General features: G+C 44.9%; 2 protein-coding genes across 2 annotated transcripts in view; one reads left to right on the plus strand and one right to left on the minus strand.

Moving 5' to 3' along the window:
• Window positions 1-294: 294 nt before the first annotated feature.
• Window positions 295-8,081, plus strand: RAB20 (RAB20, member RAS oncogene family). Its single transcript, XM_079971045.1, has 2 exons — window positions 295-540; window positions 7,318-8,081. Exons 1-2 carry the CDS (start codon window positions 372-374, stop codon window positions 7,851-7,853), a joined length of 705 nt encoding a protein of 234 aa, XP_079827171.1. The 5' UTR covers window positions 295-371; the 3' UTR covers window positions 7,854-8,081.
• Window positions 8,082-10,754: 2,673 nt separating this feature from the next.
• The window catches only part of COL4A2 (collagen type IV alpha 2 chain), a 213,213-nt gene continuing 198,196 nt past the window's right edge, over window positions 10,755-25,771 (minus strand). The window contains exons 42-48 of the mRNA XM_079971032.1: window positions 24,691-24,852; window positions 24,503-24,601; window positions 20,663-20,809; window positions 19,737-19,853; window positions 18,510-18,701; window positions 15,621-15,907; window positions 10,755-13,022 (exon numbers count right to left, since the gene is read on the minus strand). Of these exons, the coding sequence (XP_079827158.1) occupies window positions 12,768-13,022; window positions 15,621-15,907; window positions 18,510-18,701; window positions 19,737-19,853; window positions 20,663-20,809; window positions 24,503-24,601; window positions 24,691-24,852 (1,259 nt within the window). The 3' untranslated portion in view covers window positions 10,755-12,767. The remainder of the gene's footprint in view (window positions 13,023-15,620; window positions 15,908-18,509; window positions 18,702-19,736; window positions 19,854-20,662; window positions 20,810-24,502; window positions 24,602-24,690; window positions 24,853-25,771) is intronic.

Genomic DNA, 25,771 nt, shown 5'->3' on the forward strand with positions numbered 1-25,771 from the left:
ACGCGCAGCGTCCAAACAAGACCAGGCTTATTCCTCGGACTGTTTCCTTGGCCGCAGCTTGGGAGATTTCCCTGCCGATCCCTCGCCCGGTAGCCGGGCCTTCCGAGCTGGGAGCCCCGAGAGCCTCCCTTCCGCGCTGAGAGGGACGGAGCTCTTCCCCTCCGGCCGGCCGGCCTCCCGTCGGGGCTCCCGCCTGAGCGAGCGCAGCGCCGCCTGAACCCCCGACTCCGCCGCCGGAGCAGAGCCTGAAGCCGCGTCCGGCCCAGAGCAGGGCGCGCGCCGTCCAGCCCAGGTCCCGGCCCGGCGCCGCCCTTCCTCTTCCGCGCCGCCCCGGCCAAGATTCCCTGGGCGGCTCCGGGCGCGGAGCGAGCATGAAGCCCGACGGAAAGGTGGTGCTCCTGGGCGACGTGAACGTGGGCAAGACGTCGCTGCTGCAACGCTACACCGAGCGCCGCTTCCGCGACACCGCCAGTACCGTCGGCGGCGCCTTCTGCCTCCGCCAGTGGGGGCCGCACAGCATCTCCGTCTGGGACACGGCAGGTGAGCGGCGGCGGCGGGACGCGACGCCCGGGCCGCCGGGAGCGCCCTTGCCCGAAGAGGGGCCGCGGCCGCCGGAGTCGGGGAAGAAGCGCTTCGACGGCGCCCGGCGTGGCCCCGCGGAGCGGCCAAGGCCGAGCCGGCCTCTTCCCGCCCCGGCCTCCAGAGTCTCGTCACGTCTGAAAGACGGACGCCGCCGACCTCGCGGCCTCTTGTCCCAGTCCGTCGGGGGCACGAGGCTCTCCGCAGGTTTTCCTGCGCCGGATAACGTGGCAGGAAGGGCAGGAGCATTTGCGGAGGAGAGTCCGCTCTGACAGAAGCTTCCGTGGTGATCGCAAATATCCACGGGGGCAGAAGAGGGCGGAATGTAGACGGAGAGACACAAGAGGCCCAAGTCCTTGCCAATGCCAGCTTGGGCATAGTGTGGGTTCAGCCTACTTCCTCCGCCTCCAAAACTCATAACAATGTGTTGTTTTGATTGCAGCCTGCATGCCTTTATTACCTAATAGCAGCATTAGGCATATATTTGGATATATGTTTCCTCTGCGGGTGCACAAATTGTCTTAGGCAATACGCCTCTGGCCTTATCTCCAGTGTGACATGTTGTTGCCATCTGTCTGGTGAGACAACGGAGGGCGCCTTGGGTTGAAGTAGCTTCGGGTTGAGCGTTTTCAGGTTACACTCCGCGGCGACCCGGAAGTAACGGAACCTGTTACTTCCGGGTTTCGCCACTCGCACATGCTCAAAATGATGTCATGCACATGCGCAGAAGCGGCAAATCGCAACGCGCTGACCTGGGTTGTGTTCACTTCAGGATGCGAATGGGGCTCCGGAACAGATCCCATTCGCATCCAGAGGCACCACTGTATTAGCAGCCCCAAAGTGACCTCCCTGGGGAAGAAGCCTGGACAGGGTGTCTGGAGGAACCAGTGAAGGTGGTGAAGGTTCTGTGTGAGTGCCTGGAGGCAGTTGGAGGATGGATGGCGGCTAACAGATTGAGGTTGAATCCTGACAAGACAGAAGTACTGTTTTGGGGGGACGGGGCGGGCAGGTTTGGGGGAGGACCAGCTGCGCAGCCTGGGAGTCATTTTGGACTCACATGTCCATGGAGGCACAGCTTAATTCTGTTTCCAGGGCAGCTGTCTACCAGCTCCATCTGGTATGCAGGATGAGACCCTCCCTGCCCACAGACTGTCTCAGCGGAGTGGTGCATGCTCTGGTTATCTCCTGCTTGGACTACTGCAATGCGCTCTACGTGGGGCTACCTTTGAAGGTGACTCGGAAACTGCAATTAATCCAGAATGCGGCAGCTAGACTGGTGACAGCCGCTGAGACCACATAACACCAGTCCTGAAAGATCTGCATTGGCTCCCAGTACATTTCCAAGCACAGTTCAGTGTTGGTGCTGACCTTTAAACCCCCAACGGCCTGTATACCTGAAGGATAATCTCCACCCTCATCATTCAGCCCGGACACTGAGGTCCAGCTCTGAGGGCCTTCTGGCAACCTGTGAGAAGTGAGCTTACAGGAAACCAGGCAGAGGGCTTCTCAGTGGTGGTGCCCACCCTGTGGAACGCCCTCCCAGCAGATTTCAAGGCAATAAGCAACTATCTTACTTTTAAAAGACACCTGAAGACATCTGTTTAGGGAAGTTTTTAATGTTTAATGCTGTTGTTGTTGTTTAGTCGTGTCCGACTCTTCGTGAGCACGCCAGGCACTTCTGTCTTCCACTGTCTCCCGCAGTTTGGTCAGGCTCATGTTTGTAGCTTCGAGAACACTGTCCAACCATCTTGTCCTCTGTCGTCCCCTTCTCCTTGTGCCCTCCATCTTTCCCAACATCAGGGTCTTTTCCAGGGAGTCCTCTCTTCTCATGAGGTAGCCAAAGTATTGGAGCCTCAGCTTCATGATCTGTCCTTCCAGTGAGCACTCAGGGCTAATTTCTTTAAGAATGGATGCGTTTGATCTTCTTGCAGTCCATGGGACTCTCAAGAGTCTCCTCCAGCACCATAATTCAAAAGCATCAATTCTTCGGTGATCAGCCTTCTTTATGGTCCAGCTCTCACTTCCATACATCACTACTGGGAAAACCATGGCTTTAACTATACGGACCTTTGTTGGCAAGGTGATGTCTCTGCTTTTTAAGATGCTGTCTAGGTTTGCCATCACTTTTCTCCCAGGGAGCAGGCGTCTTTTAATTTCGTGGCTGCTGTCACCATCTGCAGTGATATGGAGCCCAAGAAAGTAAAATCTTTCACTGCCTCCATTTCTTCCCCTTCTATTTGCCAGGAGGTGATGGGACCAGTGGCCATGATCTTCGTTTTTTTGATGCTGAGCTTCAGACCATATTTTGCGCTCTCCTCTTTCACCCTCATTAAAAGGTTCTTTAATTCCTCCTCACTTTCTGCCATCAAGGTTGTGTCATCTGCATATCTGAGGTTGTTGATATTTCTTCCGGCAATCTTAATTCTGGCTTGGGATTCATCCAGCCCAGCCTTTCGATGATGAATTCTGCATATAAGTTAAATAAGCAGGGAGACAATATATAGCCTTGCCGTACTCCTTTCCCAATTTTGAACCAATCAGTTGTTCCATATCCAGTTCTAACTGTAGCTTCTTGTCCCACAGAGATTTCTCAGGAGACAGATGAGGTGATCAGGCACTCCCATTTCTTTAAGAAAATTGCCTTGTTATTTGCAGTGCTTTCTAAGGCCCATTTGACTTCACTCTCCAGGATGTCTGGCTCAAGGTCAGCAACCACACTACCTGGGGTGTACGAGCCATCCATATCTTTCTGGGCCTTAGAAAGCCTTCAAGATCTAATAAATCTCCGTTTTGTAAACTCATCCATTCCTTTAGCCAATTTAGGCAAACCGCATCATAATATAATTTTAAATCAGAGAGTGCCAGTCCCCCTCTATTTTTATTATCTATGAATAATTTGTGTTTAATTCTTGGTGGTTTACTTTGCCAAATGAATCTTGAAAGGTCTTTTTTCCATACTTTAAAACATCCCACCCCTCCAATAGTTGGTATCATTTGGTACAGAAAAATAAACTTAGGCATCACATTCATCTTAACCACTGAAATTCTGCTGGATAATGATATTCTTAACCTATTCCAGATTTCTAAATCCCTTTTGATCTCTTTCCAGAGTTTTGTATAATTATCTTTGAATAAATTACTGTTTCTATTCATCAACCAGATTCCCAAATATTTAGTTTTATTCACTATAGTCAATCCTGATATTTCCTGTAGTTTTTCTTTTTCTTGAGCAGACATATTTTATGCTAACGTATTAGTCTTTTTCCTATTCAGCCTGCATCCTGCTACTTTTCCAAATTTCATGATTTTATCTATTATCTTAGGGACGCTTTCTTCTGGGTTTTCCGTAGTTAGGATCAGGTCACCCACAAAAGCTTTCATCTTATAGGAATTCTTTCCCAAAGTTATGCCCTTTATATCTTGATCTTTTCTTACCGCTATTGCCAGAATCAGTACCGTTATGAATAGCAGACGGTGTTGATATCTGTTCCCTTATTCAAATTAAATTCAAAATATTCTCTTAAAATTCATTTTGCTTTTTCTAATCATTTTTCATCATTAAGAATGAATTCATTAATTCTCAATCTTCTTACTGTATTCCTTCCTTCATTTCTAAAGGAATTGGATTATGATCAGATATTGTCTTTGAATAAATTTCAGCCTTCTTACATTTTAATAATATTTCTTTTGGTACCCATATAGCATCTATTCTTCCCACTGATTTTTTTTTGCTTTGAATGATATATGAATTTTCATTTGGATGTTTAGCCCTCCAAATGTCTCGTAAGTCTAGGTTTTCTACTAGCTGTAGGAAATTTATTGGCAACCTGTCTCTCATGTTGTCCTATCCATCTCCAATGAAGTAACTCCATAAAGGTCTCCCATTAATATAATCTTTTGATCACTAAATTCCAATAATTCATCTTCCAACTTCTTATAAAATTCCACTTTTTTATCATTTGGTGCGTATATTCCCACTATAATTATTTTTTCTTTGGTTTGTGACTTTTATCGACATCATCCTCCCTTCTTCTTCTCTGAAAACCTGCTCTGAATTTAGTTCTTTTTTTACCACATCCAAGGAAATAAACTCATCCCCCAATTTTTTTAATTAACGAACACCTATGTTTTCTTGCAACGTGTTTCCTGTAAACAAATTATATCCCATCTGTTTTTTTAAAGTAACTTGTCAGGGAACTGCCATCGGCTCAGGGGCGAGAGGGGAAAAGCCGGATGGATTACAGAGAGCCCCCAAAGATCGTTGGAAGCAGCACCTCCTCAGCGGTGGAGAGTAACCACACCTCCAGTGGAGAGGAGCTTCAGGGCTTGGAGGAGGCAAGGCGGTGCCAGGACACCTTGCCTGAGCAAAGCGGGGAGGAGAGAGGTCCTCCATTGCCCACGCCCTCCCTGTGCAGTAGGCTTCTGCGCCAAGAGGGGAGGCGCAGATTGGGTGTCAAGAAACTACTCTGCTGGGGAAGGTTTAAGGACCGCCCACTCACAGATTCTGCCAGTGAATGAGCGAGCCACGGAACAGTGGCGCTCTGCATGGTGAAGGTTTTTTGGCACCAATAACGAGGCTTTACAGCCGACCAGGGAGGCATTTGCCTGATTGCTCTTGAGTAACCCCCTGAAATCCTTACATAACTGTTCTACCTTTTTTCTTTTAGTCTTATTGTTTAAGCCGTTAACATTCCATGAAATGATTTTGAGGTCCATTGAATTATGAATTGTCAACACCTTTATTTTAGTATCTTATATTGATCAGTTTAAGTGTTTTTGGGCAGGCAAAATTATTAAAGGACTAGTGAAATTCTCCTATGAAGAAATGTTACAATAGTGGAGGGGTCTTGTTTGAGGGGCAGGAAGTGAATAAAATGTATAAAATTATCATGCTGTGGAGAAGCTTTTATATAAACAGTTTAGGGCTGAGCTTTGGCAGTGAAATATTTTCCAAAGATCCTTTCAGTTGTGGGAAAATTCTGATGAGCAGCAGCATCTAGCAGTCCTTGGCATGGAGAAAGTGGTAGGTGGAGTTTGAGACCCCCATTGCAGCCTGCCAAGACTCCGAGGGGTTTGACACAGTCGGGGACATGTTTTACCCACTCCCACAGGGGAGTGAAGGAGGGAGCCCCTCTGAATTAGAGAAATTCCTGCAAGGTGCTCCTGTCTCCGTAGTGAATGGCAGGAATAGTTCCAAAGGTTGTGGGACAATCTTCTGGAGAACAAGATTGCTACCAGATTAAAATCTGGTAGCAAACCTGCTCTCTTCTAGCCTAGGAGTTTGTTATGAGTTTGTAAGTGCAAGACACTCTAAAATCCAGATCAAGCTAGTCTTAGAATTGAATTAAAATTGAATTAAAATTGAGTTAAAACTGTGTGTCGGACTTCCACATATCAGAATCTAATTCATTATTAAGCTGTATGTCAGACACCTCTTTAAACCAAGGGAATTGTTAATAGTGCTAGAAGTTAATTAAGTCAAGCTCGTTTTCTTTTGAGAGGATAGCATAGTCCTGCATTAATACAAAGGATCAAGGGGTCCTTCCTTCAACGGAGAGTTAGTTTAAAAGACAATGCCAGTGTTTTAGGTTAGAGTTCAGGTAGCTGTTATGCAACGGAGATAGGAAGCAGCAAACTGGAGAGAGCCAGGAGCCAAGTTTGAGAGCCATGTTTGAGGTCTGCTTAAAGTTCAAAGGTGCTGGAGCTATGGGAGAAGGCAGAATCTCCTGGGGGATGAATGCTGGGAGCCCCTCCATTGTAGACTCAGGTGGTAAGGTAAAGGTAAAGGGACCCCTGACCATTAGGTCAAGTCATGGCCGACTCTGCGGTTGCAGCGCTCATTCACTTTATTGGCCAAGGGAGCCGGCATACAGCTTCTGGGTCATGTGGCCAGCATGTCTAAGCCGCTTCTGGCGAACCAGAGCAGCGCACGGAAACGCCGTTTACCTTCCCACCAGAGTGGTACCTATTTATCTACTTGCACTTTGACATGCTTTTGAACTGCTAGGTTGGCAGGAGCAGGAACCGAACAATGGGAGTTCATCCTGTCCCAGGGATTCAAACCTCCGACCTTGCAATCAGCAAGCCCTAGGCTCTGTGGTTTAACCCACAGTGCCACCTGTGTCCCTTGACTCAGGTGGTATATCTGTGTAAATAGACCATAGATCATAAAGACACCAGTCTCCACTGTGCCTCATTTCCAAAAGTACCTCGAACCCCTGGAATCTCACCCTGCTGTGTGGATTGGGGTGGCATGTAACAATATGTTGTTCAAGAGTGAAAGGCTGTTGAAGGCCCAAAGATGTTTTGGAGGGGGGTCATCATGGCATAGTGAGCTAAGAGACTGCTCAGTATTGTCAGATAACACCTTCCATTTCTGTCTTCTGTCTATTTATGCCAAAGCTCTGGAGAGGATATGGATGTCATGTTGGGGTGGCAAGTTCAACTCAGTTTAAAATCATCCAAGGTCCTCTGCTGAGCAAGTGAGAGAGATATTGTTCCCTAACTGGAAAGAAGGAGGTTAAAGGGGACAAGAAGCCCAGAAACTCTGTGACTGAGCAGCAGAGCAAGAAGAATTGGGGAAGACTCACTAGGAGAGAGAGGGTGGCCAAGGCAGACCTGTCTCTCATACCACATACTTCTGTGATGCTGCTGGAGAATCTGTTTGCTTGTTTGTTATACAATTGAATACTGAATGAAGTTGTGCTTCATACATCCATGTTATTTTCTGTCTTCTAGGTCGAGAACAATTTCATGGACTTGGATCTATGTACTGCAGAGGAGCAGCAGCTGTTATCCTCACTTATGATGTAACCAACTTGCAGAGCATCTTGGAACTTGAGGATCGGTTCCTGGCCTTGACAGACACTGCCAGTGCAGACTGCATCTTTGCTATTGTTGGGAACAAAGTGGATCTCACAGATGCTTTTGCCTTTTTGCCAGAAACAGAAGGTGAACGTCAGCCCCCCGAGCAGCCCATCAACAGTCTCATTTCTACCAAGTTGAAAAAACAAGTCCATATGAGTGATGCCATAGCACTTTATAAGAAGATCCTAAAATACAAAATGTTGGATGAGAAGAATGCTCCAGCAGCAGAAAAAATGTGTTTTGAAACTAGTGCAAAAACAGGGTATAAAGTGGACCACGTATTTGAAACTGTATTTGAGATGGTAGTACCAGTAATTTTGCAGCAGAAAACTGAAGGGTCACTGCAAACTGTAGATTTAAATAATATCAAGACAACTAAAAACATACAATCCAGCTGTTGCAAATAAACAACAAATGAAGGATATATAAAAAATATAAAGGTGAACCAGATCAACTACTTTTTTGGCATAATAGATCTATGAAACTGAACTTGATTAATAGAATGGATTAACAGAGGCAAACACTTAATTGGGGAAGGTTTGAAACAATGGCATAAAATTTGACTTTAAAGCAATTATTTAAAACTTCTACATTCAGCTGAGTGTGATTTATCCACATTAAATATGTTATATTCATCTGTCTACTGTTTTTCACATTCATCTGTCCTGTCCATTTTAGTAGTGCCAATATTTTTGCATACAAAAATTGCTAAATTGTACTAACTAGAAACAAGTTAGTACAAGTGCTAAACAAGTACTAACTAGAAAAGACTGATGTGCATATATAGAGTGCAGGAACAGAAAAAAATAGTTTCTTAGAACCATAAATTGTAGAGTTGGGTGCTTTGGATATGTAGCCATCCTGATTCAAACTGGTTAACCCCACACACTTCATTCTCATTCATTCTTCATTCTTCAAAGCAGGACTTTTCCCCGCACACTTCTGTCAGCATAATGTACAAGAGCGATGAGAATTTAGAAAGCTAGCTGTAATCTTAGTCTGGAAGGTTAACAAAACCTTTATCGCCATGTGTCACATTTCAAACCCAAGAACCCCCCCAAGTTTGTTTAGGATCTTTATCAGGTCATGAGAATTTCTACCCACCTATAATTACATAAGACAAGTTTTATATTTTTTAGAGTTACTGGGGATGGCATTCCGATGGAACTGCTCAGATATGCTGTGGTTTCCTATATAAAACACTATGTGAATTCAAGACTAGCTAGGAGCACCTGCAGCTTTTGATATTGACCATGGTATTTTCTTGGATTGGCACCATGGAATGGACATCGATCCTACTACCTACCTACGTTTGTTTGAGGCAGAAGTAAAACAGAGACTGAAAGGGAGCCAGCCAATTCCTGTAAAGTCTACTTCTGCCTTTGTCCACCAGATGGAGCAAGAGGACATAACCCTCCGCCGGCAAAGTCACAGGTCACTCCACAAAACCTTGCTCTTGGCTGCAACTCACGGCCAGTGAGAGAAGGGAGCGCTGAAGTAGGAGCCTTGAAGGAGCAAAGTGGCTGCAAGCGTCACCTTCACACTGCCTTGCTAAACCAAGGTTTGGTTCAGCATGCAGTGTGAACCAGCCCTAAGTACCATTGTTAATATAACAGAAGAAGTTGCTACGTGCCTGAGGGCAAATTGGCCTCCATTCTCTCCCCTGGCTGGTAGTGAGAAAGCTAAAAGCCAGTGTATGAGAGAACTGAGAGCTAGAAGCAGGCAGAGGCTGGAGAGAGAGAGCCATGGCTGCGACTATGAGAGAAACAAGATCTTTTGGAGTGTTAAGGCTGTGAGCCCCTCCAGCTTAAGCTCAGGTTGAATATATGTGTAGATAAACCATGTACCATAAAAAAATTGTCCAGTAGCACCTTAGAGACCAACTAAGTGTGCATGCACACAAAGGCTTATACCCAGAACAAACTTAGTTGGTCTCTAAGGTGCTACTGGACATTTTTTTCTCCCGACTGCGTCAGACCAACTATCTACTTGAATCATATATATCATAAAGACACCAGTCTCCAACATCCCTCATTCGAAGGAAATCAAACCTGGAGTAAGTGCCTGGAACCCCTGGAATCTTGCACCACTTGGAGTTTGGCATGGTGTACAACAATATTTACACACACAAGCTAAAGAAGAGTGACTAGTGGGGTGCCACAGGGTTCTGTCTTGGGCCCGGTCTTATTCAACATCTTTATCAACGACTTGGATGATGGACTCAGGGGCATCCTGATCAAATTTGCAGATGACACCAAACTGGGAGGGGTGGCTAACACCCCAGAGGACAGGATCACACTTCAAAACGACCTTGACAGATTAGAGAACTGGGCCCAAACAAACAAGATGAATTTTAACAGGGAGAAATGTAAAGTATTGCACTTGGGCAAAAAAAATGAGAGGCACAAATACAAGATGGGTGACACCTGGCTTGAGAGCAGTACATGTGAAAAGGATCTAGGAGTCTTGGTTGACCACAAACTTGACATGAGCCAACAGTGTGACGCGGCAGCTAAAAAAGCCAATGCAATTCTGGGCTGCATCCATAGGAGTATAGCATCTAGATCAAGGGAAGTGCCACTGTATTCTGCTCTGGTCAGACCTCACCTGGAGTACTGTGTCCAGTTCTGGGCACCACAGTTCAAGAAGGACACTGACAAACTGGAACGTGTCCAGAGGAGGGCAACCAAAATGGTCAAAGGCCTGGAAACGATGCCTTATGAGGAACGGCTAAGGGAGCTGGGCATGTTTAGCCTGGAGAAGAGGAGGTTAAGGGGTGATATGATAGCCATGCTCAAATATATAAAAGGATGTCACATAGAGGAGGGAGAAAGCTTGTTTTCTGCTGCTCCAGAGAAGCGGACACGGAGCAATGGCTCCAAACTACAAGAAAGAAAATTCCACCTAAACATTAGGAAGAACTTCCTGACAGTAAGAGCTGTTTGACAGTGGAATTTGCTGCCAAGGAGTGTGGTGGAGTCTCCTTCTCTGGAGGTCTTTAAGCAGAGGCTTGACAACCATATGTCAGGAGTGCTCTGATGGTGTTTCCTGCTTGGCAGGGGGTTGGACTCGATGGCCCTTGTGGTCTCTTCCAACTCTATGATTCTATTCTATGATTCTATAAATGTGCTCATTGGCTAGATTGTGAAAACAGTAGTAAAACCCCTATGGCTTGGTGGGTTTGGAAGTGCTAGGCTTTCATGCTGAAATGCTTTCCTTTCTTTCGCTAAACTCAAGCCTAGTCTGTTTGTTTCATCATATGATATTATTTATGGCTTAAACACTGCAATAAGTCCAAACACAATAAATACAATGTTAAAATACAATCTTTTATTCATTATACAAAATCAAAACTCATTGATCACTATTTGTCCTGTAGGTCTTGCCAAATAATTGCCCAGAACCAGAACTGCATTGTTAGAATCACACAGTCATGTGGAAAGTGGTGCGTTCTAAGCTCTCTCCAGATGAATGTTTTTTGTATATGTGTTCTGCAACATATTGATGCAATATTTTTAGCGAATTAGTATTGAACTGCTTATGCGTCAGTCTGCTTTCTTAGTCTTGCTGTCTAAGACGCCCAAACCTATGTAATAAGGAAAGCTACAGGATTTCTGAAGAAAGCTGTGGGACATGCACCTGTTGAGAATGAAGCAATGTTCCACCCTGGAACTTCTGTAGGCACTGAAAGCAGGAGAGTACTGAAAGCAGAATGGTGTACAACTGCCTCAGTCATGAATGTGTAAAAAACAGGATCTCTGTAGAGGCCCTAACTCTCCTTGGGTGGAGAAAATTGTGCCATTTGCACAATTTGCTTCCTCCTTCCATCTGCTCGCACCTGGGAGCAGTGGAGGAAAAGACTGGCAGCAGAAACTTAAGCATGAGTATTCAGAAGTCCCTCTTGGGTACAATGGGAGAGAGCATGTTGTTTTGAATTGAAGCCTGATCGACTCCAGGGAAGGAGCTCAAAGGCACCTGGGAGCAGCAGCGATAAAGGGAACATTTTCTTATGTGTCCGGTAGCATGGCTGAAGAAAGCCTTGCTGGTATCTAACTTCCTGCAGCAATACTGAGAGACAACTAAACTCTGTACTTGGTGCAGTGCACCTGTTGGTTGCGTTTTGGGGCTCAGTGAGCACAACATATATTTTATTTAATTAAATTATTTAATTTATATGTTATTCTTCCCAAAGGAGCTCAGGGCAGGCTACAATCCCACATTTGGTCCAAGATGTCAAAAAGTTTGGTGTGTTACCTGTCAAAAGCAACACTTATGCAGGTTCTGTAAGCTATAGAGACAATTATGCATATGAAGCAATATATTGTTTAATAAAAGCATTTAGGTGGAAAAATTTGGCCCTGAAATGAAGTTGCAACATAAATACAACAAGTAGGTGCAGGTTTAAAGTTCTATTGATGTTGGTGGCTCTGAAACATGCCTAACGTCTGGCTGAATTGAAGCCAAAGTCTTACAGATAAAAGTCTTACAGAGGCAGAGCGCAACTTCTATTTTCATCATTTTTATGTTCCAAAATGGTACTTAAACTTCAGCTCTTTCAGCCGATTCCCATGTACGTTTGCACATCCACCTTAATGTATGGTTACTATTCAATGACTATGAGCTGTTTTCAGTGGTTAAGTATACAGTAAAAATGCATAAAAACCCATTTAGTGCCGTAAATCAGACCTAGGTAAAGGTAAAGGGACCCCTGACCGTTAAGTGCAGTCACGAACGACTCTGGGGTTGCGGCGCTCATCTGGCTTTACAGGCCAAGGGAGCCGGCGTTTGTCTACAGACAGTTTTTCAGGGTCATGTGGCCAGCATGACTAAGCTGCTTCTGGTTCAATGGAACACCGAAACCAGAGCAGCGCACGAAAACGCCGTTTACCTTCTACTTATCTACTTGCACTTTGACATGTTTTCAAACTGCTAGGTTGGCAGGAGCAGAGACCGAGCAACGGCAGCTCACCCCGTAACGAAGATTCGAACCGCCGACTTTCTGATCGGCAAGTCCTAGGCTCTGTGGTTTAGACCACAGCACTACCTGCATCCAAAATCAGACCTAGTGGGCAGCAAATGTGTTAGGAAATTATATCCTGCCAGTTTTTTTAACTCTGAAAAGAACCTTTTTGCAACAATAAAAACTACTTAGAAAATTATGGGAATGAAACCAGAACCAACTTGGTTGTAAACCATTGCAGTGGTTTGTTCTTTCAGATAAATGGTGATCAACTGATATTTCAATTTTTGAGGTAACAAAGTTAAAGAAGCACCAACAAGATTTGTTCCTTGCCATTGCAAAATGACTTACTTTTTTTTTTTTACAAATTTTTCATACACACTTGGCATCGGCTGATGTGTGTTCGGATGAGTCCAGCCTTGAGTGTATCTGCTGAAGGGGAGTGTTGAAATTGATTGTCAATGGTGGTAAGCCAGAAACTGTATTTGTTTGCAAAGTAGTGGCAGGTTCCCTGAGCACCATTGCATTCGATGAATGGTGTTGCTCGGAAGTCTTCCAAACAGCTGCCTGGAGACACGAGTGACTGTCCACCGCCTTCGGCACCAGCTGCAGTGTGCTAGGAGAGACCAGGTAGGAGGCTCAAATACAAGATAAGAGAAGCATATACAGTGGTACCTCGGGTTACATACGCTTCAGGTTACAGACTCCACTTACCCAGCAATAGTACCTCGGGTTAAGAACTTTGCTTCAGGATAAGAACAGAAATTGTGCTTCAGCAGCATGGTGGCAGCGGGAGGCCCAATTAGCTAAAGTGGTGCTTCAGGTTAAGCAGAGTTTCAGGTTAAGAACGGACCTCCAGAATGAATTAAGTACTTAACCAGAGGTACCACTGTAATCTGTACTAGCACCATCATTGACTTGAGTGACTGGTTCTACAGGACTCTTTTTTTGTCTCCTACGCTTCTAACTGCTGAGTGAGAAACTGCTGAGTGAGAACAGATATTGGGGGGGGGGTGACACCACCCTCTTAATTGGAGTCAGGTAAAATTGTAGAAGTGTTGAATCTAGAATCAATAATGGACTGGATAAAAGCTGATAAAATGAAACCCAATCCAGAAAAAAATTAAGAGATTCTCTCAGTAGGTAGCCCATCTGGTCAGGGTCCAATCCTCTCTCTTGCAACTGAATGAATAAAACAACGATAAAGGCCACCAACAAAGGGGGGGCGGCGGCGATACATCTGCACAAGCAAATTGTATCTGAACACATTTGCAGATACACTTTACCAAGGGAAATTCCCCCCAGTGCTTCTTGAAAAATCTGCTTGAGACTACTTTGTGGGAACTGGAAGAGATGTAGTTGCAAGACCTTTCTTCATTAAGTATTGAGATAAATTTCCCTTAATATACAGAATTATTAAGAATGAGTCAGCAACCAATATACCAATATACTACAGCGCTGTGAGAATCAGTGTGAGAAAGCTGTAAGATCTGGCCCTTCCTCTCGCTATGAAAATGCGTTTAAAACGTATCACGTCACCTGGTGACTGGCATAGCTCATGGGGAACACTAGTCCCCCATTGCCCCTCTTCAAGCAGTTTCCCTGTCTTCCCTGTCTTCCTGTGCATTTCTGAGTGCAATTCAAGGAAATGATGTTAACAGTGTTAACTGTGATCTCAAGCCAAAGAGGGCTTTCAGAGTATCCCACACAAATACAGAAGATCTGGTGAGGCCCTTCTTCAGGTTCCTGAGATCTGATGCCAGAATCCAGGGATGGGTGAAAAGGCTGCTGGTCCAGTGCTAGAAGAAGCCAGGTATGCCTTTCCTGTGTTTTCCATTTACTGAAGATGGCAGCACTTTTTTTCTACTGGGGACAAAGGGGGCTGAAAGTTCAATTCTCTGCTGCCTGGTGGAAAAATATACTCCTAGAATTGTCTAAAATAAAAATAAATAAAAATAAATTGTGAGGAACTAAGAAGATCTTCAAAGGAACCTCCATTGCTTGGAACTCCTTCTTGGCACCCAACTTCCTGCTAATAGAACAAAAGTGGGCTTTGCTGTTCACCTGGATTCTGCCTGCAGAATGTGGGAACCTCTCCTTGATTTCTCACACTGCCAAAAATGGGTCATCTCTGGTTGCGCCCCATTTGAAGGGGGGGGGGCAGGAGCGGTAAATGCCCCCTTAACTTTGCATGTAGTTGCAGATGTTTTTGCTCCCTAGCCAGCTGTGTTTGGATACGTCAATAGCAGAATTCTGGGCATGTGAAGGTATTGAATTGTACTGCTCCTGTTTTTATTCTCTGGTATTTATTGGAATTTATTCAGATTTATCCTGCTGTTCTGATTTTTATATGGTTTACTTTCTGCTATTATATATTTACATATCTTCCTGAACTGACTTTCATAAGAGGTGAGTTATAAAAATAATTAAACAAGTAAAGTAAGAATCAAAGGGGGCTGGGGAACTCCTATATTTTAGATGCACATAAAAGTTACTGAGGGAGAAATTGAGATGTTCAGATTTCAGCATATCCGCATCAGCAAAATCTGGGAAATGCTAAGATAAATCATAACTCTATAGCTGAAGTTCACTGTAGCCCTTGGAATATATGTACATGATTTAAACGTGATATCTTCTTGGACGCAAGCTATACTTAGCATTTTAGGTAAGTTATAGTACTTTGACAAATGATTCATTTGTCACATTCCTGTATATGTGGGTTGTGATCCACGCCATGAAAAGCAGCTCAGTACAAACCCTTTTCTACCATGTACTCCACAAAAGGCACTCTCAATTATAGTAATATTTTTTATCACCATAGCAGAGAACTTGGGGAATCAAATTGTTATCTTTAGATGCCTCAGGGGTCACTTCAGCAACTTTTGGTTTCCAATTTGGTTTTAACATTGCTATTGGTATAATATTATTATTATTATTATTAATTATTATTATTATTATTATTATTATTATTATTATTATTTCTACCCCGCCCATCTGGCTGAGTGAGAATCTCTTTCTTCCACTCAAAAATTGAATGTTTCTGCCCCTTCTCGTTCCTGCTTGGAAGAGCTGCTTCTTGCTGTGCCAACTTCCAAAGTGCACTTACTGCACAGGTTAGTTGGCTGTCAAGTGGGAAGGGAAGGCATGCATGAAGGCAGGATATAGAGGTATATTTTAAAATCTTTGTTTCACAATCAAGAAAAGAAGCAAATACCATGAGGAAGGAATAGCCGATCCACAAGCTGCGCCATCCTTCAGGACAGTGTGGAATAGTGACATCTTGGCTGTGAATGGCTATGGCAACAGCCGGCGCTTCACAGACGGAGCAACGGCTGATATAAGGCCGGATTTCTTCTTCTTGCACAGGCATCATTGGAAGAGGGGCTGTTGTTGAGAGCCAATAAGACTTATCATTGCGACTTGCATAATAGCAGACGTCCCCAGGATTGCAGTAAAGAAAAGGCATAGTGCTGAATCGAGTCAAACATGAACCAGCTAGACCTGAAAAAGTAAAACACAAACCTTCATTAGTTCTGGTTTTAGATAATACATTTATGGTTCTAGCCAAAGGCCATGACAAACTTGTAGCAATAGTTTTTGGCATCTGTCTCTCTCAAGAGAAAATGGAGTGCACCTCTGGGAGTAAAGTCAAACCACTGCATTGGCAGCCCCAAAATGACCTCCCTTGGGAACAAGCCTGGGCAGCGTGTGTGGCGAGGTCCTGGGCTGCCCAGACGACAAGACGCCCTCCTTGGCCTCACTGATGGGGTCCAAAGGAAAGCAGAGCAGGATGTTTGGTTGGCTAAAGGAGTTGCCAGGAAGAGGCATACAAGGCACCATCCAATGGCCTTAGGGACTCCACTCTGGATTTTTGCAGGGTTTACTCTTTAGCCTTTTCTTCTCCCGAATATATTCCACAAGGCAGCAGAGGGATAGTATCAGAGTAGTCCTTCTAGATGGGCTCCCTTCCCAGATTGACAAGCCCCACCTGCCCCTCACTTTCCTCTACAGCATGTGCAGAAACTGCTTTCTTGACTATTGGACCAACTATTGGTCTTGTCTGCTCAATCCACCAGAGCCTGTCTTTGAATGCAGGGGAAGCCCTAACTCACTGAGAGTTTGAGACGCATCAGCTCCCCTCACCTGGTTTAGCTGACCAGGCAAAGGCATCTCCCTGGCATTGTGGCCACTGTCCCATGCTGACAACTCCTAGGAGCCACAGGTGAGAACTGAGTGCAGGGTGGGGATGAAAGGTAGGCAAACTAACTCAGAAGGAGCATGATGTGTCCCCACCAGAGGTACTACACAGAGGCAGACTAACAGATAACGAGTGATGTCTTCCACCTGAGGTTGACCACAAATACAAAGTCTGTCTGTGGGATCTTGTTATAGTGGTCACCAAGACTGCAGTGGGCATCAGCTGGAAATGCGGCTCAATAAAGGCATTTTTTAAGGACCCTGGCTAGAGTTTTAACTATTTTTTGTGCTTTTATCTTGCATTTTTATCTTGTGAACTGCTCTGAGATCTTCTGATGAAGGGTGGCATATAAATATAGTAAGTAATAAGTAATAAATTAGAGTTTGGTCAGATAACTAGCTCTGAAATGTTCCGTGCTCTGGAGCAGATACTAACAAGAAAATACTTGTTTCTAATTAGTTGCAGGACCTCTTGGATTCTCTCCAGAAGAGCCAAAACCTTCATTAGTGTCTCTCTGTAATTTGTTCTGAAAGTTTAACTCCCAGGTAGGTTCATTACAATTAGAACAGAGGCCAACAGAAACCTTAAGAGGCTGGGGGAGGCCCTTCATAATACTTTTAATTGCTAAGCAAAACCCCAGTTTCAAAGAGTACATTTTCAATTCACCACTTCTGAAATCACTATGATCTAATGGATTCTACTGGTTTCTGGTGCTCTAATTCCGGATACTTTATTCTGATTCCATATCTAAAGACTTCAAAGTTCTTGGCCACATGATTTTAATGATACTTTTCTGGTCTCTGGATTCTAAAGAAGTAAGAGTGTTATGAGTGATTCTGGTAAGATCATTTCTGCTATGCCAGGTGTTGGTGCAATTCCATTAGGTTAGGTACACCCCACACATTCAAAGCACCCCTCCCAAATAATCCTAGGAACTGTAGTTTGTTAAAGGTGATGGGATTTGTTGCATTGTGAACTACAATGCCCAGGATTCCTGAAGGAGAGGGTGTGCTTTGAATGCATAGTGTTTCTGCAGCCTGACTGTTGCACATCCGTATTTGCACTCCATTAGATGGCACCTGCGGATGAGAATAGCAACAAATGCAGACAAGCTATTTCCATTTGCCCCTCCTTTCTGCCCTTTTCTGAATGGTGCAATGGCTTTCTGTTAGCAACTTCTGCCAGTGCTGTAATGACACACCCATGCAATTGTGCCATCCTGCTGTATTAGCAGTTGAGTGTGCTTTGCTAGAATGCTAATGATGATGCTCCCTCTTGACTGCATTTATCTTGGTGCAAAACCCCAAAGGGGGGAGGGAATTAGCTATTTGAAAACAGGGTGATGATCCTCTTTGGGGATAAGACTGTTGAAGAGCTAACAGCAAACCACAGACTAAAAAAGAATTCCACATAGTTGCCCTTTCTCTTTTCTCCCATCTTTCTTGAACCATTACATCTGCCGCTGTTTTAAGAAGAAAGAATTTTTATTTTAGTCCAAGAAAAATTGTGTGGACAAGTCATAAAAACATACTGAAAACCAGAATGAAGCATTATACCAGTATAAACAGTATAATACCACTTGCATTTAAGAAGGGATTGAAACTACTGGCATGTTGAAAGCACTTACACATGCTACTGGGCTTTGTGCTAAGAATGTTGCTTTCTCGAATTATTAAACTGAATAGGACAGAAAAGCCAAGTCTCTCTGATAGATCTGTGGTTTTCTCCTCTCTCTGTATTATGTATGATAAATTTATGCTTGTACCTAACATCTCAAAATAGCTTTTCTTCATCCACATATGTAATTTCTATCAGTTGCCTGAAAATTATTGGTTAGGTTTAAAATGCAGTTTGTTTTTGTTTTTACAAAACCATGTGAAGAATGCTCAGCTTATAAATGCATACCTAGATCCTGATTGTGTGCCTTATCTTGTCCTTCAAAGTAGAGCAAGCTGTATCCACTCCAGAGTTTGCTCATGCCCACTGGACACATGGGCTCTTGATCCGCCTGGCTGTGCTTCACCAAAAGATATCCCATATTGATGCTGCGGCCGGGCATACCTGGCAGCCCAGGAGTACCTGGGTCACCAGCTGCACCTGTGGAGAGGAAAAGGGAGCTTAAATGTTGCAGGAAGTAAACTGACTTAAAGGTTTCACTGCTTATGGAAAGAATTCCATAGGAACCTCCATCTGCTCAGTGCTGAATAATCCAGGAGAAGAGGTTAGGTGTTCACAGCTACTAAGCTGAAGCCATTTTTACAGCAGCTCTGACATCCGATGATAAAAGTGTTTGCTTTATGTGCATATAAACCCTCCTCAGTGTCACCTGACATCATGTAGTCCTCTTCTACCCTTTTGGCCTGTAGGGCTGGGTGCTATGTGGCTGAATATTCTCATGCCAGTAGCTCTTATCATCTTGCAAGTTTTCCATATGCCGGGAGTTTAAGTGGGGAACAGTAACAGAATGACTCTTACTCTCTTGCCACAACTTTGAACTGAAGTGTGGCAGTTTTGGCGGGGGGGTGGGCTATATCTCCCACAGCTCCATGTCAACAAATTACATTTTGATTTCATTCTGCCCTGTTACCCTATCCAATTCTATTGCAAAGCACAAGATCTTCACTGCATGCATTGTGGTCTTCCATGCTGGAGTTGTCCCTAAATGAGGCTGACAACAAAGGGGTTCACCACTTTGTGTTTCCTTTTCGGGGAGGTACAGGGGCGCCCCCATGGTTAGGAATGGGAACTGTGAGCCAGGCACTGTAGGATAAACTGAAATGCATTTGTTTGGGGTTTATTCTTAAATCCAGGTACTTCTAAAGCTATAAACTGAAAATGGGGCCCCTTTTGTTTAGGAGAGAAGGTGGAACGCCTCTTCCAAAATGATGCCCTGCTGCACAACTACTAACAAAGTAAACTTTTTATTTTTAGAATGACTGTTTCCCCCTCATATGCAAATTTTTTTTAGAAGATTTGGTTAACAATCAAGGCTGCGATCCAGTGCCACTTACCTGGGAATAACGTCTGAGTAAACATGCATAAAATTGTGCTAAAAACTCATATAATTAGTTGATGTAAATTTATTTTCAAATGAGCGAAAAGGGGGGGGGGAGACCCAGGACCAGTATTTACCTTCAAAGCCCCCTGGGCCTTGCAGTCCTGTTCTCCCTTGATCACCTCTGAAGCCTGGAGCTGCAGGTATTCCCCCTCTTCCTTGCAGTCCTTGTTTACCCATGGGGCCTCTAGAACCTTGAAAGTAAATTTAAAAAGAATCATAATCCATACCATGTTGTAAGATTTTCATGAGGAACAGAGTCCATTCAAGCTCTCTGAATACTAGATGTGCAGATATGAAGCCCAGATAGTCATGTTTTTATGAAGAAGTCAGGAGCAAAGTGACTTGCATGCAGAAATGGTTGAATAAGGATGGAGTAGGCACATATTATTTGAAGGAAGAGGAAACCATCCTATTCAGGCCTCTTGGTCATCAACAAGAGCAATGCACCTATGGCAAATACCTCTGACTGCAATTGTGGCATACATGTTTGGAATGTGGGTGGAATTGCCTACAGATTTCAGTCTTATCAGGGACAGGGATAGGCGATCAAGCTGTACCAGAATGGGATCTGGAGAAAGAAGAAAAGATTGGATGTGTTTTATTTGTCTAAAGCTCAGCAGGACAGGTCCGAAAGTACTGGGCATCATTTCCGAAGCTTGGCATGCCAGCAAATCAACACTAAGCTTGAGTCATGAGCGGCCAGTTATCACATAATGGTCCGTCCCCCCCTCAGGGAGGTACTTCTGGAATGACTCCAAAGTGGCAGAAATATGAAAAGTATTGGTACAGAGTTGTACATTCATGGGGAGTTTTCAGTTAGGTTCCCCAAAGTCACCAACTAAATTTCTGTGAGCCCCTGACCTGATTTGGATAATTACTGCATGAGCCTTCTTCATTAAAATTCCAATTTATTGGGAGAAAATGTTATATGCAAAACAGGATTGGGCCATGAAAAACAGCCTTAACTCACTAAGGCCATTTTGCATATCCATGTTCCTACCTGGAGATCCTGGTGGGCCTTGAGGACCCATCTCACCCAACGTGCCAGGAAGCCCTCTGTTTCCAGGAGCACCTGGGCTCCCTTGTTCTGAAACCAGTTTAGGAAGGACAGGAGGCAGTCCAGGGGAACCTGGAGGTCCCTGAAATCCTGAAAGTTAAAAATGCACAATAAAGTAACAGACAGAATATTCCACTTGCCTTGGGCACTCTTTCTCGTTAGTTGACCCAGGAGCTCATTGCTCATGTTCGAAAGCAGTGTTTTAAACCCCCATTGTTCTAGGCGCATTTTGCGACAGGGAATTTCTTCAGCGTGGGCCGTTTCTGAGCTCTGGGTGCAGTACTGTGCCTAAGATTTCAGATTAAAACTGCAGAGTGGAAGGAAAGGAGGAACTTTTTCTGCCTCCTCACTTCCAGCTACTCTCTGAAGATTGGAGAAGAGAGAGACCCTCTGAAGAATATTAGGGGGGTGGGTAGGGGAAGCACTAGACCATGTGAAAAATGAAATAATACTTTAACTGCAGTTCATTCATTTTCAGCTTTGTATTCTTGTTATAATAAGTGTGCCTAGACATTCTGTAGTTGTGCCCATACCTTAGGTTTAAAGTGCCATTTAGCTCCTAGCTTTCATATCTCAGTTTCTAACACTGGTTAGAAGCAGTGGTGGTGTCATGGCAGACTTGGACATGGAGTTCAGCAGAGTAAGTAGGAGGCCTTTAAACCAGAATCTATGTCAGATTTCCTCAAACTCGGCCCTCCAGATGTTTTGAGACTACAGTTCCCATCACCCCTGACCACTGGTCCTGCTAGCTAGGGATCAAGGGAGTTGTAGGCCAAAAACATCTGGAGGGCCGAGTTTGAGGAAGCCTGACATAGATTCTGATCTATGTTAAAAACTGGCCCAGAGGAAAAGCACACAGTGGCAGAGCAGTGGGATCTCTCCTCTCAGGAGAGCACTGGTCATTATGCTGTGTCCAAACCCTCTGTTGCCTCCTGCCAATGGAGAGCCTGATTCCTCTGGCCCTGTGGCTCCTTCGTGCCAATGTGAATCTCTGGTGGGAAGAGCAGAACAAGGTGACATTGGTAGACTATGTGCAACCTCTCTGGTGAGCCTACCATCTCCTAACCCAATCCCTAGCTTCCTGTACCCCTTCTTTGACTGTTTGTTAAATTGTAAAATTAAGGCCCCAGATTAGAATTGATCCATGGCTGACATCACAGTTACTATTTTTTTATTACCTTCCTATTAGACCAGGAAAGGGATGCGGGTGGCGCTGTGGGTTAAACCACAGAGCCTAGGACCTGCCGATCAGAAGGTCAGCGGTTCGAACCCCCGCGACGGGCTGAGCTCCTGCCAACCTAGCAGTTTGAAAGCACGTCAGAGTGCAAGTAGATAAATAGGTACCACTCCAGCAGGAAGGTAAATGGCGTATCCGTGCGCTGCTCTGGTTCGCCAGAAGCGGCTTAGTCATGCCGGCCACATGACCCAGAAGCTGTATGCCAGCTCCTTCAGCCAATAAAGCGAGATGAGCGCCGCAACCCCGGAGTCGGCCACAACTGGACCTAATGGTCAGGGGTCCCTTTACCTTTACCTTTATTAGACCAGGAAGGGAAGGACTTTGTAAACCAGTTACATAGACATCCTGACCCTGAGACTGCAAAATTGTTTTTTTTTTAGTGTTTGCTTTGTTTTCATTTTTATCATTAACAACCATCACCCTCCCTTGATGTCAGGCATTCAAACAGTTGCCTCTCACCTTAGCAACCAGGGATCTTTCAAATCCCCCAAAGACCTCAATTCCCTAGACAGGAACCTTCCTCCCCTCTTCTCTTTCTTTTCTTCACTATCACTTGCTGTTGCACTACATCACACCTGAGCCTCGCAGAAATAAGGGCAGAGAGTGACTCCCTGCTCCTCTCTGGCAAGTCCATCTACTGGCAATCCTTTTTCTCCCCCTCACAGGGCAGCCCACTTATCTCCTTCTGCATCATCCTGACACTCCTAACACCTTGACAGCTGCTGCTTCATTTGTCCCTTCTTTTTTGTTCCCTAACTCTGTCATTCCAGCCTGTCATCTGGGGATTTAGCCAGTCTTTATCCTTGCTTGCTCGCTCCCTCCCTCCCTCATTCTTTCCTTCCAAGCTTGACCATGTCTCCCTTTCTTGGGAAGACCTGATCTCTCTCTCTCCCCCCCCCCCTTGCTGTACTCTGGTCTTCTGCCTTGGCTGTCTCACCTCAAAACCTCCTTTTCCTTTTCCCTCACTCACTCTTCATAGACCTCCAGCAGATCTAACATGACCCTCCAGGCCTCCCCATTTGGCCCGTGAAACAGTTTTCAGGAAGCCCCACCCACCTGCCCCTTAGCTGACATCATAGAAGGCATCAGGTGGGGGACAGAAAGGGGCGGGACTTCAAAGGTGCAACCGAAAGCTCCCAGTTGTTCCTCTGAAGCAGCAAGGTGCACCTTCAATGCTCCAGCCTGTCTTCCATGAGCTGGATGGAAAGGCATTTCTTCTTCAAACAATGCTGATTACTTTGTTGCTGTCAGGCCAAGCTGTTTTAATTTCTGGTTCCAAATGTGTTTTGATGTATTTTTATTATTGTTTCTAACTTGTTTATTTTTGTTACTTTGTATTTATAATGTTGGTTTCGAATGCTGTAAGTTGCCTTGTACCTTGATTTTGCAGCCTCCAGTTGCTCCTGTTTCCCACCCTCCCGCCCTTTAAGGTTTCGTTCCTTGACCTTGCTTGCTTGGTTGGTCACCATTGAGGGGCCTGGTAGGAATTTTTTCCATTTGGCAAATTGGCACCGGCCACTTGGTTTTTCGCCTACGTCGTAGCAAATGGTCACAACTTTCTTGGTATTGGCAGTTAGGCATTGGTATTGGTATTGTTATGTAGATGGAAGAGGGGAGGAAGCACCATCACCTGCCCCACATATTGAAGGGTAGTCCGATAAAGGATTCCGGGGGGCGTGGCTCTGTCTGAAGCCTATGGAGGTGAGGGCCTAAGGCACAACCCCGAGCGGTGACCCCGGGGGAGTTCCTAGGTGATGTGCATCAGCAGGACTCCCCCTACTGGTGGTAACCCTTCCCGGACTTCAAGCGGACGGGCTGAAGCCAGATATAGTCGGTTAGGACCAATGCCTAAGCCAATACCGCTCATCACCTGTAACCAACAAAGTTGTGGCCTTATTTAGCCCATTAACCTTAATAATTGTGTCATGTGTCTTTATTTCCACAGGGGGGGGGGGACTTGTCACGCAAATAGCTATATAAAAAATAAACCTGAGGAGGCTGGAAGAAGAAGCATTTGAAGGTGCACTCCCACCCGCTGGTCAACTGATTGTGGAAAGGGTCATCTGGCTCAAGGCTTTCAAATGCCCCTCTCACGTTTCACCTTCAAATTTCTGCTGAGATTTGGAGAAATGTGGGGTGGGGTGAAAGCCCAGTGGTCTGCGGTGTGTTTTGGTCTATAAAATGCAATAGCTTTTGAAGATTTACACATAGAGGAGGGAGAAAGGTTGTTTTCTGCTGCTCCAGAGAAGCGGACACGGAGCAATGGTTCCAAACTACAAGAAAAAAGATTCCACCTAAACATTAGGAAGAACTTCCTGACAGTAAGAGCTGTTTGACAGTGGAATTTGCTGCCAAGGTGTGTGGTGGAGTCTCCTTCTTTGGAGGTCTTTAAGCAGAGGCTTGACAACCATATGTCAGGAGTGCTCTGATGGTGTTTCCTGCTTGGCAGGGGGTTGGACTCGATGGCCCTTGTGGTCTCTTCCAACTCTATGATTCTATGATTTATAAACACTGCATGAACTGGCATAGTAGAAATAGTTACTCACCAGGAAATCCTCGGTCTCCTTTGGGTCCAGTGGGGCCAAAGTCACCAGGCGTTCCCAATATGCCAACAAAACCCATGACTCCTTGTTCCCCTTTATATCCTTCAAGGCAAAACAATGGTATGGTGTCACTGCATGCCTGCTTAATCTGTTTTGGTAGCTGCTCTTTATACTAGGTTTTTCCATCATACCTTTTGCCCCAGGGAACCCTGGAATTCCAGGTCTCCCATCTGCACCATGGTCTCCTCTAAGTCCTTTTGAACCATCTTCTCCAATTATGCCGATCTGCCCCACTTCTCCTTTGCTTCCAGGTGGAGCAGCTATTCCTGGTGGTCCTGGTGGTCCTGGGTAGCCTACAATATATACACAAAGATTAAAACTTGGGACTGAAAGACCACATAGGCAACATCTTTGGGGGCCTGTCTTCTCCTGATTGTAGCAAGTTAATGTAGAGCTGAATTAAATTGAAGGTGCAGCCTACCTGCAGCATCCGTGTCAATAAGTAAGAGGAAAAGATGGGCAAGCTGTGAAATGGCATTTCTGATGGTTGGAGAGCAGTTTACATCACTTTTCCAGACAAAAAGCTTTTCCTTGGGGTAGCTTCCAATGCTACAATTCTGTGAGTCTACATCTGTGTATCTGGTTATTCCCTGTATTCCTTCTGATAGTGCCTTCTGAATACAGTGTCTCTGAAGCTTCTGCTTTTATCAGTTGCTGCTTTGCTCAGAGTGGCTGGGGCAGCCCAGTCAGATGGGTGGGGTATAAGAAATAGAATAATAGCAAAAAATGTTTTTTTCATCAGGACAAGACTTGTGCCCTGAACCAAAGCTTGTTCCTAAGACTAAGCCTTTCATTGGTTTCAAACTGTTGTCTTAATATCAATTTATCCAAACCCAAACAACCATGTATTGGATGTATCAATACATCTTTGAATATACATAGCTCATACATCTCAAATAAAGGAAAAAATGAGTCCCTCTTTGTTCCCTTCAGAGACTCCTCTGTGGGGAAGAACATCCCCAACCCTAGTCTGCGCTGTTCAAGCAAATGCTACATAAGGAAAAGCCTTCCCGCAGGGAATGATGGATTGTTCGACCCATGATTGATGTGCCCTCTGGAACGGGGGGGGGGGGGGGCAATGGAGAAGGGAAAGGGCATCATAAATTTCCATCCTGCTGACAGAATAGTCTTCCATTATAGTGAGGAACACAACTGTATACATGACAAAATGTGTAAATATAGGCAGAAGTTTAAAAACTCTATGCATAAGCA

The sequence above is a fragment of the Podarcis cretensis genome (genome assembly GCF_951804945.1).
Source record: "Podarcis cretensis genome assembly, chromosome: 3".
In the NCBI taxonomy this organism is placed as follows: Eukaryota; Metazoa; Chordata; class Lepidosauria; order Squamata; family Lacertidae; genus Podarcis; species Podarcis cretensis.